Raw genomic sequence first — 13,294 nt, 5'->3', positions numbered from 1 at the left:
TGAGCCCTACTTAAACTCTAACAGTTGGCGGATTTAAATAGGGGACACTCAGTTGTGAAGGATAAATTCTCATGATTACTACATTCTTAATGCTTACAACAGACTTATTGTCAGAAATAACAAGGAGTTTTGCTTTCCTTCAGTATCAATTATTTTCTACTTACTTTAATATCTTGCCTATCTCCATAAAACATCCAAGAGTTTTTTGGCTAGAAGTATAACTTGCCACATAGAAAGCAAAATTAAGTTTACAGGAAAGCTTAAGAAGAGAAGCAAAACAAAAATAAAATTACTAACATTTCCCTTATTTCCTCTAAGGAGCAACTTACCCCTCGTTACAAATAAAGTGTAACTCAGCACCAAACTCGTAAGACCCATTTGCAAGGATTGCTTCACCATTTAAAGGATCCCGTATATGTGGACACATTTCTCCTAAAAGAAAATAATTTTGACGGTTTTCAATCCAGTTATAAAACAGATCTGAATCAGAATCAAAATTCTGCAGTGCTCTTTTGAATGCATGGGAATATTATTTTCTTTATTTACCTATTATAAGGGCAAATTTCAGTTTCATGTTCACCTAGGCAATCTACTGCCAGGAAAAAGATTTCTTGGAGATTTTGATTTCTCAAAGCCTGCAATAATGCATTGCTATCTTAAACCTCATTCCACAAGAAGAAAATCATTATCACCATAGTGGAATATGTACCCCAAAATGTGTGCAAATCTCTAGAGCAAGCAGAAAAAAAAAAAAAGGAAGGAGGGAAGAAAGGAAGGAAGGAAGGAAGGAATCTCTAGAGCAAGCAGAAAAAAAAAAAAGGGGGGGCTCGTTTACTTACTATAACAGCCCTCATCTGAGACAGGTAGCCATGTATGATTCCGATCACAAATAGTATGGGTGGCAAGAGGAGGTATATAGAAGTATCCTTTTTTACACTTATAATCTACTTGTTCCCCAACCTTATAGTAGGGTTTTGGTTTACCAATGAGCTCCATAGCTTCAAATGTTGGTGGCGCCTCACAAGCATCTAGGGATAAGAGAATAGGAACGTGAAGATGAAGTACTGATAGCACTTTAATGAGCCATGACTGTGGTCTGGCAGCAAGTAGTACAGAAAAAACAGAAAGGCCCTTGGCAAGATTTTAAATGATTGTTCCATGCTTTTACCTGAGTGCTGGTAGTAGTGGAGGAAATGGGACTTGCATGTTTTAAGTAACAATCCTATTAGCTTTTGGTTTCTTTGGGAATAAACATTCACCAATAAACTGAAGAGACAGCATTAATGTCTTTGGTCTTAAAAAATACACAGACGCATCTTTCCCCACATTTTTCTAAATGCATTTCAAAAGTAACTTCTCCTCTAAGAAGTCTTCTACAGTATAGAGCACTCTGCTCAGATTGTTCTTCCATAGTTTAAAACACTAACTTATAATAGCTTGTCGCTTCAGGCTATCTTCTCTTAAAAGGCATGTTCCTGGGGTTCAAGGAACATGTTCTTCTTTTTCTACTAGACTCCACCCACCTCGTGGGTGCTCAAGAAATGCTGACACTAGGCCCGGCGCGGTGGCTCAAGCCTGTAATCCCAGCACTTTGGGAGGCCGAGACGGGCGGATCACGAGGTCAGGAGATCGAGACCATCCTGGCTGACACGGTGAAACCCCGTCTCTACTAAAAAATACAAAAACTTAGCCGGGCGAGGTGGCGGGCGCCTGTAGTCCCAGCTACTGGGGAGGCTGAGGCAGGAGAATGGCGTAAAAAACCCGGGAGGCGGAGCTTGCAGTGAGCTGAGATCCGGCCACTACACTCCAGCCTGGGCGACAGAGCTAGACTCCGTCTCAAAAAAAAAAAAAGAAATGCTGACACTGACAAACTCTATCTGCCAATAAGTATTCAATAAATTGTCTGCTACTGTGCCTGGGGAGATCAAACAACCCTAGTTTGGATTCATGTTGTGCTAAGTCAAACAAAAGGCTCAAGCTGCCCTAAAAGGGCAGATAATAACGTGAAAGTCTGAGTTTATGATGATGAGTGTTTATTCCTGATAAGCCTGTTGCTTTTCAGAATTACTTGCCCTGTGATTTAATCCTCTTCCTTATTTCTTGCCTCTTTTGCCCTACTCTGCCACACTGAGTAGCTTGGCAGTCCAGTAGGGTCACATCCTGGTGCTGTTGCTCACCTTGCTCCCTCTGCTCTGAATACCCTTCCTCCCTGGCCAGTAGCTACAACTCCTGCTCAACTCTTTATCTTCCTTAATCCACCCATCATCTCCTCCAGGAAGCATTTTCTGCCTCCCCCTGGGAAGCAGTGATCAGTCAACTTCCCCTGGAATCTCCTCCTGCATGGATCTCTCAGGTAATTATCACATGCTTTTGTGTTTAATAGTTAACATGGCCAACTCCATTCATCCATGCAGCCACAACACGCAGCACAATATGTCACTCATAGTAGCCATCCACAAAAAAAATTGGTACTCAAAGTCCACTGCTGTCAAACACAAAACAATGTGAATAATATATTGTAACCAATTTCATATTGAAAACAATCATTCTACAGCACAGTGGAGAAAGAAGATTAGGCCATTTCTCGTGCTGCCTATCTCCCAGTCTTCTGGTATCCTGACAGGTGACCGGATATGGACTGCTCTCTTTGCATGGTAGTATGCCGAGTAAGCAACTGAGAAGCTATTGTGTAAGCACTTACTGATCTTGGCTTCTTTCATCGGAAATAAGGAAAACACCTAAAATAGGCAGAAGAGACCACACACAACAGGAGATTGGGGATTTTGTCCAAAAAAGCAGCTCCTCTACTGGAGGAATGAATGAGACTGGCCTGAACTTTGATACATTGTTTCCTTCAGCTATCTGGAACCATTTGGCAATTACCTTTGAGAGGGCAGGTCTCCCATGCACAGCACTGTCTGCTTACAAAACCTTCTCCTTGTGAGACTGAGTTGCTCCAAAAATTGAATGTTTATTTTAATCCATGTATTCTCTCTGCCTAACATCGTGAGTTCTCATTTTCACTTTCTCTAGGTTTCATACCTGTCTTGATTTATGCTTATGAACCTCAAACTTAACCTTGTTTTTCCTTCTCTTCATTCTTAGTTTTATCTTCCATGTTGCACCCTATTCATTTTATTTTTGTATGTTCCTCTATTTCAAATGGCATTCATCATCTTCTTCAACTTCCTGTTTTGTTTTGTTTTGTGTGTGTGTTTTGTTTTGTTTGGTTTGAGACATGGTCTCTCACTCTGTCACCAAAGCTGGAGTACAATCAGGGCTCACTACAGCCTTGACCGCGGGCGCTCCAGTGATCCTCCCCCCTCAGCGTCACAAGTAGCTGGGACCACAGGCGTGCAACATCACACCTGGCTAATTTTTTTTTTTAATTTTTTGTATAGGTGGGCAAATTTTTTGTATAGGTGGGCTCTCCTTATGTTGCTCAGGCCGCACTTCTAGCACTAAGCCTATTCTAAGCATTAATCGTAAAAGACAAAAAGAAAAAGTCCTCTCGTTTTCTTATCACCACTGCTCCCTACTCCCATCACCCTCCTTCAAAATGAACGTTTTAATGATCAGTGAGATGCAAGACTGAAGTACCAGAAGCTCTGCAAAGTTAACACAAACAGGGGAGACAGATCCTTTCTGGCCCTCAGCTGCCCCTGCCCTAGCTTTTTAGGTACCACAGAAAGACCATCCTGAGCAGAGCTCTTTAAACAACCTTCCTCTTGGAGGCAGGAGGAGCTTTTTCCTAGGCTCTAATCCCCAGCCGAATAGTATATTTAATTTTCTGGTATTTAACAGATATGGAGGCAAACAAATGAGGCTTTTGGAACCACAAGTGTGACAACACAGGCAGGATCCCTGCATTCTAACAGGGAGAGACAAAGAACAGAAAAGGTCATTTTAAAAGGGTGATTACAAGTGAAGAGGGACTTGAACCGGGTTGTATGTTCAACCTGAGATGGGGGACGTTGTGGGGGCGGGGACGTTGTGGGGGCGGGGACGTTGTGGGGGCGGGGACGTTGTGGGGGCGGGGACGTTGTGGGGGCGGGGAGGTTGTGGGGGCGGGGACGTTGTGGGGGCGGGGACGTTGTGGGGGCGGGGGCGGGGGGGCGTTCAGAGAAGGTCTCCTAGGGCATAACCTTCCAGCTGACTTTGCAGAAGAGCAAGCCTGTTTCTGCAGCAGGTCAGGAGGAGAGTGTTCCCAGGCTGAGGGAACAGCAAGCACAGATGCCCCAAAGTCTGTTTGATGAGCAGAAAAGCCTTCCCTCCCTCGAGACATCTGTTAAATGCTGTCAGATTTATATCTGAAAATTATACTCCTTTCCTCCAGAGAACTTCCCTTGGTTCATAATTTATTTGTTACTATTAAGTTTTGGTTAATGTCTGCCACTCCCAATACATTGCAGCAAATAATTGATTGGTTACCTACTGTGTTCCCGGCACTGAGCACTTAGCATCGAACAAAACAAAGTCTCTGCTTATCTTCCTGCATGAACGTGTGTGTAAACCAATAGTGAAAAAAGGATCAAGAAAATAGGAATGGTTTGTTATTGCCTACCAGTGTAATAGCAATAGACATACAAAACCCATATTCGTTGAGCAAATGCTCCTAAGGAAAAAAATGCAACACAAACTATACGTTATTAGATCCTAAATATAATTTGGACATAGATACACATGAAGCGCACATAAAGTCAGAAAGAAATATACCAAAATATTAAAAATAGTTGTCTTTTGATTCTGTTCGTGTCATACAATAAGCATGTATTTCTTAGCGGTTTGTTTTGTTTTGTTTTGTTTTGACAGGGTCTCACTCTGTCATCCAGGTTAGAGTGCAGTGGCATGATCACAGCTCACTGCAGCCTTCACCTCCTGAGCTCAAGCGAATCTCCTACCTCAGCCCCCAGAGTAGCTGGGACCACGGGCACACACCACCATGCCCCGCTAATTTTTGTATTTTTTGTACAGATGGGGTTTTGCCATGTTACCCAGGTTGATCTCGAACTCCTGGGCACAAGCACTCACCCCGCCTGGGCTTCCCAAACTGCTGGGATCACAGGCGTCAGTCACTGCGCCTGGCCTAGCATGCATTTTTAAAATTACTGATTCCATTCAATGAAATACAATACAAATTTAGTGGGATAGGCCTTAAGCTTTAGTTTATGAGCTGTAGGGGAAAACAAGATTAACATTATTTGCCTTCCTTTGTTAGGATACTAATTTCTCACTAGGCTTGGTTACCAGTGTTTTTTAGGTTGCTTCACATCTCTCAAATATGACTCTAATGAAAAGAAGGAAAACAATGTCAAAAATCCATTAGGTAATGGAATCAGATACTGTCTCTATTGGTTGGGAACAGGAAGATGACTCGATGGTCCACCCACCCAAAAAAGCAGCCATTTAAAAACTAATAGGAGCTCAGGCAACACAGAAGTCTGTTCACAGAAGGCACAAAAAGCATGGCGCGCCCTTAACACCTCTCTAACCCCAGGCACTGAGAGCCTGCTCTCACCCAATATGCCCTCCCCAGCCCCAGCGTCCGCGCTCACTCCATTCAAAGCAAACAGTGAGCTAGCTGTCTTGCCCACAGTGAACTCCGCACACAGGCCACTTGCGCACAACAGGCTCCCAGCAACACCTGGCCAGGCCCCTCTTGCCCAGCCCAGTCCAGCACATGGGGCACAGCAGACGCACTGCAACCCTTACCGCGGGTACTGTCCAAGCCCTAATGAACACTCCACTCACCAAGGCACCAAGGGAACACAGGGCAAACTCTCACCACGGGCACAGCACGGGCCCTAGCAACACTCCCACCCACCTGTGCACTCCAGAGCACGCCCTCACCTGGGGCGCGCAGTCCGCACTCCCCTTGTCGACAGGGCTCAATCCCGAAAACACTGTTCACGCTTTTGAAGGGGACACAGCCAGATCCTGCGTAAATGCCGGCCGCGCACACCACGCCCCGAAACAAGCTTCACCTCGGGCTCTGCGTGGTCCCCGCAATCCCCGCCACATACCCCCGGGATCTGAGCACTACACCCCTAGGAGAACCCTGGCCTCGCTCTCTATCCCAGGCAGGCACGACGTGCAGTGAGCCCCGCCCCGCGCCTCCTGCCCGACTGACTGCGCAGAGCTCTAGCCTCGCCGCGGACGCGCGAACTCGCCCCGGGGTCCTACCGGAGAAGGAGGATAGCTGCAACACGAGGGTAGCCAAAAGCAACCCAGGAAACCGACCGGAAGAAAAGGGACGCTCGCGGCGGCCGGAAGAAGCCATGGCGCGATGCGGAAGGCGCCGCTATTTTTCCGGAGGGAGAGCAGAGAAACCGAGAGCCAGCCGAGCAGGGAAGCCCCTTCTGAGTCCGGCTATGGTACGCAACAATCACCAACTCACAAAGTATCTAGGGCCGCAGAACAGGTGGGCGTGGCCTGAACCGCGCCGGGGGCGGAAGTCAGTCGACTCACGAGGGAGGCTGGGACCAATCGGCGGGCTGTGGGGTCGGGCCTCGGGGCTCAGAGGCAGCCGTTGGCCTTCGAGGAGACAGGGCGTGGCCCTGGCGGGGCCTACCTGCCCTGGCTTCCCGGACCCGCCTCTTTTCTTGGTAAACTTTTGGCTGACCATCCCGGAAGCCTGAGGCGTCGTGCGGGAAAGGGCTGCCTCATCGTCATATTTGTGACCAAGGAAGGGTGGAAAACTAAGCTGCTTTGGTCATCGTTTCCGGGAACTCGAGAATCAAGAATAAAGCACTTCGACGTAAAAACAGAGATCCAGAGTCCAGGCAGGGGGTCACCGTGGGCCAGCACCCCTCAGGGTTAGTTTTATCCTGGGGCCCTGCAGGCTGTCTGGACTGCCTGGGCCCTTATTTGGTATTTTGCATTAGTCAGGCATTATTAGAAACAATATGTGAATTTTTCCTGCTTGAATACCTGCTACTGAATCTTCTCGGGGCCGTCTTGTTTTCACAATCTCAAAGGTTTGACTTCTGCACTCCCAGCCCCTAAGATAATTTGCTCTTTGCTCCCCTCCCTGGAGAGGACCCCTCAGAATCTAAATTATTAGGCAACACCAGGCCGTTAGCATATTGAGACTCTATGGGGCCCTTGCCCTTGAGCAACTGAATGTTTTATTGAAGACGAAATACACATGCATAAACAATGTAAGACCAAGGGTGTCCTACGTGCCAGTTGGAAGCAATGAATGCAGGAGGATTGGGGTGGGTAGAAATTGTTAGGTGAAGAGTGGATAAGGGGGAGAAGTTTTCTGGTGAAACAATCTTAGGAAGAATATCGGAAAATTAAGAATGAGCAGGATTGATTTGTAGGGTTCTGAGTAGTAAACCGGTATGACTGGTAACAGGGAAAAAAGGGACATGACTGGCATTACAAGAGCAAACAAAGAGTTGGCATTTCTTCCTCTCAGACTGGCAAAGAATTAAAACCTCAGCCAGTGTGAGTGAACGTGTTGCAGGGAGACCAGCACTCTGTTTGTAATACAATTTTTCAGAATGTTAAAAGTCTTAAAGTGGACATGAGTTCTGTTGGGCTATCAGTTCCCAGAGAAATCATCAGAGCTGTGATCAAAGATTTATAAATTTTAAAAAATGTAAACCCTAAGTGTCTAGCAAAAGTAATAAGGAATTTCTGGTAGTTAGCTTTGTGTGATGGAATTCTATGCAGCAAATATTGCAAAAGAATAGCAAATATGAGAAACTGATATAATTGTAAGTGGAAAAAGCAGAGTTCAAATTGGCATATGCCTTTTGGCATTACTTTTATTAAAAGTACCATACTAATATATATAAAAAACTGGGAATACAACAAAAATAATGGTTGATAAGATTATAGATATTTCACTTTCCTTATGCTTTTCAGTTTTCTGTTTTCTATGTTGACCTTATATTACATTTAGAATAAAGTAAAGAAAATATATTTTAAAAATCAAACCTATGTATCAAGGGCTGTTTTGTTCATAGAATTATGGGAGTAGAACTTGTATTACACAGGGTTAACCTATGAAGAGGAAGATGAGGAACTGGATGCTCAGTGTGTAAACCTCAAATGGGTCTTATAGAATTATAGAACTTAAGTGTATTTAGCAGTTTTATAACTGAGATGTACTGAAGACTTTCTGGGTTCACCAAACCATGGAATTCCTCTTCCTGTCAGAGCAACAAAAATTTTAAAATTCTTGGCAGAGATTATAAGACATTAAGTGTGGAGGTGGTATATCAAATAAACATCTTAGTATCTTGGATTATAAAATTCAGACGCTCCATGACAGCAATTAAAGCAGGTACAATTAAAGAGATAGTAAATAGGAAACTCAATGAGGGGAAATTATTATTTCTTTTAATGTATGGTGTGAAAGAGTTATATGACAGACATGTTCTGTGGCTCAATGCCAGCACTCATTTGCGAAAGTGGATAGTCTATTTATTGTCCTCTGCAACAATAAATGTTAAAAATTCTCCATCTATTTTCAGGCTTGGAAGAAAAATGTCTTTTTTCTCATGAGGAATTTTATTATAAACTATAGAAGAAAAAATATGGCTAGTGTTTGATTTCCTAGTTTCAAGTGTCAGATAAGATTCAAAGATTGATATTTTATTGAAACTTTCTTTCAATCAGTAAAATTTCTATCCCTGGGGTTAATCAAGCCATTCTTAACATACTCGAAGATTTTCACATTAAATATTTAAAACGTATTTTTATTTGATTCAACTGAGGCTTCATTTGAATGGCTCTGAGCCTTGTTCTCTACTTTTTGGATAAGTTTCATGAGTCAGGGATAGCATTTTCTCGTTATATCTACAGTGCCAAAATCTATAATAGGTATACAATGAATAACTGGTAAATGTTGGATGAAATGAATGGTTCTTGTGGTCAAGGGCATTTAACATGTCTCTGCCAGTTCTCCCCCAGCATGAGTTTACCAAATGCCCAGAAAGTTCTGAGAGATTTTTTTTTTTTTTTTTGAGACGGAGTCTCGCTCTGTCGCCCAGGCTGGAGTGCAGTGGCGCGATCTCGGCTCACTGCAAGCTCCGCCTCCTGGGTTTACGCCATTCTCCTGCCTCAGCCTCCTGAGTAGCTGGGACTACAGGCGCCCGCCACCGCGCCCGGCTAATTTTTTGTATTTTTAGTAGAGACGGGGTTTCACCGTGGTCTCGATCTCCTGACCTTGTGATCCGCCCGCCTCGGCCTCCCAAAGTGCTGGGATTACAGGCGTGAGCCACCGCGCCCGGCCGAGAGATTTTGATTTAAATAATTTTAGACCCTAGAAAACAAATCGAGATCTGTCTGTAAAAGGGATGAGCTACAAATGTCTGCACAGCAAACTTTCCTAAATCAGGTGTTGCAAGCTTACTTGTAAAGTGGAGCTGTGGTCTATCCCTTAGCCTTGAGATCATTTTAGTGACCAATTCAAAGGGAGGCTGTCGACAATGAACTTCCTGAGGCCTTAACAGGGGTAGAGCTTGAAGCCAAAGCTTTGAATGAAGTGGATTTTCGAGATTAAACACTGATGTTTCCTCCAACTCCTCCTATAGATTTTGTCAAACTGCCAAAGAGAAGAAAAGGAGAGAATGGAGGATATGTGTGTTTGTGGACCACGTTTGGAACTATGGGATCTCCTTTAAGGGGCTTATGAAGGGTAGTGTGGGTGGTGGCTGGTGTGCAGGGATGTCATTAAACTGTGGCCAACTCTTTTAAAATTTGATGTTAGGGCCGGGCGCGGTGGCTCAAGCCTGTAATCCCAGCACTTTGGGAGGCCGAGACGGGCGGATCACGAGGTCAGGAGATCGAGACCATCCTGGTTAATACGGTGAAACCCCGTCTCTACTAAAAAGTACAAAAAACTAGCCCGGCGAAGCGGCGGGCGCCTGTAGTCCCAGCTACTGAGGAGGCTGAGGCAGGAGAATGGCGTGAACCTGGGAGGCGGAGCTTGCAGTGAGCTGAGATCTGGCCACTGCACTCCAGCCTGGGCGACAGAGCGAGACTCCGTCTCAAAAAAAAAAAAAAAAAAAAAAAACAAAAAATAAAATAAAATAAAATTTGATGTTAGATGTTTCTTTGCCTCATAAATTAGTATACTGTATTTACATTATGCTTTTCAGGAGCAGGTGTAGTAGTATGAATGGGCCTCTATTTGCATCTACTAAGCAGCTGCCAGCCAACTGACCTTTATGGTTAGCTGTGTCTGATCCTCTTTCCTGTTACTATCAAGAGCATTTTTGTGGCATTACATATGAACACAGGGATTATGAAAACAATCAGGTATAGAAAGAGGTGCATTTCTCAGAAGGAATGGATAGTATTTTGTTTCCTCTTGGCTTTTGAAGGCTTTAAAAACATAAGTATATTAGAAATTATATTCCATAAGTCGATTTGCAAAATAAAAATAAAGTATTTTACTCCTTTCTCATTGTAATGGTAGAAAGAAAATTTCATTTAAGCCTCATAAACTTTATATACTTGGTGTGCCAAAAAAGCAAACAAAACAAAGAATGTTAGTACTAGGAATAGCTTCAGAGAGCAATTGGTGTCCAGCCCCTGCTGATAGGGCTCCGATGTGCGGAGGAACACCAGGTTCTTTGTCTCGCATTGAATTGGAAAAAACAAGATGGACACATGTGGAGTGGTTTTAAGGAGTGGAGAGTTTAATAGGCAAGAAAGAAAGAAGAAAGAAGGAAGAAGCTCCTCTGTATGGAGACAGAGAGAGCGGGGCTCCAAAGCCGAGAGTGGAGACCTCAAGTGGGGCAGAAGCCAGCCAGATATATGTAGAGGCTGGAGGAGGTGGTGCCCGACTTGCACAGGGCTCAGCGTATTGGTTTCACTAGGCATGTCATTCACATAGCCTGCGAAAAAGCTGGCCTTCCCACCCTAGTCTTTTAATTTGCAAATGCAGGGCACCATGATGTTCTACACGCGTGGGGATATGTGGGGCCATGTTGCCAGGCACATGTTGGGGCAAGGGCAAGAGGACAACCATGGGAATCATCATGTTGGGTGGGCCCAGTTTCTAATGGCCGGTACTTGCATATCTAAGGTTGCCTGCCTGGCTCTAAGGGCCTGGGCTTTTCTTTTTGACAAGAAACGTTTCTGGAGCTGCTTTAAAACAAATGAAAACTTTCCAAGGACCCCTTTTCCTCTCTATATGTCTAAAATAATTTCTTAATAACTCCTATCACATTCTCCCCCAACCCCCCGAGGAGACAACCTAATTGCTGTTAGGCGGTTATTGGGTGATGACTTTTTCTGGCTACTTCCTGCTGAAAATGGACGTCAAATGGGGAACACCAGCTAGGGCTCTTCCTGGGGTCTATCTAAGGGTTCTTGGAAATAGGGTGTGTTCATGCGTGATCCAGTTTGCAGCACCCATTTGGAGTTTGGTTGCTTCTAGAGAAGAAACAATTTTGAGTTACAGTATTGAGTATACAGGGTTTAAGTATTAATACAAGACATATAAGCAAGAGAGGGCTTAATAAAGGGTTTAACCAATTCCATAAAGAAGACTGGAATTCATTAAAGAGGGATTGTAACTACCCGGGACTAAAGCCTGCATTTTTCTTGAGCTTGTTGATGATTTAGATTTGATTTTTTTTTTTTTTTTTTGACGGAGTCTCGCTCTGTTGCCCAGGCTGGAGTGCAGTGGCGCGATCTTGGCTCACTGCAAGCTCTGCCTCCCGGGTTCACGCCATTCTCCTGCCTCAGCCTCCCGATTAGCTGGGACTACAGGCGCCCGTCACCACGCCCGGCTAATTTTTTGTATTTTTTAGTAGAGACAGGGTTTCACTGTGTTAGCCAGGATGGTCGCGATCTCCTGACCTCCTGATCCGCCCTCCTCGGCCTCCCAGAGTGCTGGGATTACAGGCATGAGCCACCGCGCCCGGCTAGATTTGATCTTCAAGTACCTGTAGATTTTCCTGTACTTTAGTAGAGGTGTTAATACAGAAGCAGCATGTTTCATTTGAAAGTGCATCACTAATTCCAATAAAAAGTCCTAGCAGACTCAGTAAAACTTTGATGCTTCCTTTTTGTTAGTAACTATTATCCCTCCTGTAAGGATAATAATTAAGCAAAATATACAGCAATGGAAACTTTCTGTCCAATATTTCAGTTAGAAGATGCTACCATGTATAACTCCATCACATACAGTAGAGTGAGTATAGCAATTGCCACAAGTGTGGTGTGGTAGATAATTTCCATCTAAAATTTTACTTTCTAAGATATACAATTTCCCTTTGGGGTTTGTGAAGTTCCTTGGTTTTATTTTCCCAAACAAAGAAACCTCCAGTTTATGGGCACCCTGCTTACTTTCATTACCTGGCAGAATTTGCAGGATAATTGCCCAGAATTCGCATATTGATCCAGATTTTTACATTACCCATCCTTTTTTGTTTCTTCCAAGTTGCAGGAGATCTCTTGATTTTCAGGAATAAGCAGGGTTAGTTTAAAATGTAGGCAAAAAGCTTAAAAACAATGAAACTAGGATTTAATGACAAATATGTGATAAGCTTTGGAGCATAATTTCTCTCTCCAGTCCTCGTTTTTGGTAAAAAACAAATTATGATAGGACCATGTGTGTTGTTTGTAGAATAAACTTTAATCTTATACTTGGCCTGATTACTTGCATAAAATGCAGCAAGAATGATTATTTTTACATAGGCCTTTTGGATTGGTTTTGATGAAACTCTGTTCCATAAGGAATTCCAGATAAGACCTTCAGAGCCCACCATGGGTTTGTATCCGCAAATACCTGTGAGTTGGGTGATCCTCGCCTCTTGAGATCCCAAGATAAACTCGGAACTCCCAGACCTGTTAGAAAGTGACATTCTTTACTGACCGCAGGTTAGGAACTCTGTGCAGGGACTGTGTAGACAAGGTATGAGGCCAGTTCTCCCCAAGGGCTTTTTATTGGCTCTGCATGTCAAGCTTGATTCCTTAAAGGGAAACACATCCTTTCAGTCAAAGCCTTGGTAAAATAACCAGTTTTTCCAATTGTGTCCTGTTGAAAAAAAAAAAAAAAGGATTCTTATTGCACTGATGCAAACAACTATATTGCTATAAGTTAAGAATACTCACAGATAGTCTCCAAATTCCAGAGGAAGCAGGCAGAGAAAAATAAACATGCTCCAAATTTTGTTCACAGTAGTAAACCTTACTCAATTATTAAAGGCCAGAAATAGCTTAAAATAAGTTTCCTTGACTCTGGAAAAAAAAAAACAAGGACCAGCAATATTCCAAGCAAAAGTTAAAAAGTCTGCTTTAACTTTCTGAGTGCAGTCCCTTTAGT

The 13,294-nt window shown here is 43.7% G+C and overlaps 1 protein-coding gene and 1 long non-coding RNA gene across 13 annotated transcripts in view; one reads left to right on the top strand and one right to left on the bottom strand.

The window, feature by feature from the left end:
- The window catches only part of LOC105484874 (CD46 molecule), a 43,978-nt gene extending 37,536 nt beyond the window's left edge, over positions 1-6,442 (bottom strand). For 4 of the 12 annotated variants that reach the window (XM_011746963.2, XM_011746962.2, XM_011746966.2 and 1 more), the window contains exons 1-3: positions 6,184-6,442; positions 840-1,028; positions 330-432 (exon numbers count right to left, since the gene is read on the bottom strand). In XM_011746963.2, coding sequence (XP_011745265.1) covers positions 330-432; positions 840-1,028; positions 6,184-6,280 — 389 coding nt within the window. In that variant the 5' untranslated portion in view covers positions 6,281-6,442. Of the gene's footprint in view, positions 1-329; positions 433-839; positions 1,029-5,824; positions 6,054-6,183 lie in introns of those variants that run through there. The other 8 variants (XM_011746972.2, XM_011746967.2, XM_011746969.2 and 5 more) reach the window with 5 other exon arrangements.
- Positions 6,443-6,493: 51 nt separating this feature from the next.
- The window catches only part of LOC139358501 (uncharacterized), a 30,325-nt gene continuing 23,524 nt past the window's right edge, over positions 6,494-13,294 (top strand). Inside the window, exon 1 of the long non-coding RNA XR_011613501.1 lies at positions 6,494-6,815. This is a non-coding gene — a long non-coding RNA (uncharacterized lncRNA). The remainder of the gene's footprint in view (positions 6,816-13,294) is intronic.

Source organism: Macaca nemestrina, chromosome 1 (genome assembly GCF_043159975.1).
Source record: "Macaca nemestrina isolate mMacNem1 chromosome 1, mMacNem.hap1, whole genome shotgun sequence".
In the NCBI taxonomy this organism is placed as follows: domain Eukaryota; kingdom Metazoa; phylum Chordata; class Mammalia; order Primates; family Cercopithecidae; genus Macaca; species Macaca nemestrina.
The sequence above is the reverse complement of the archived record's forward strand: the minus strand, read 5'-3'. Positions and strand labels throughout refer to the sequence as shown.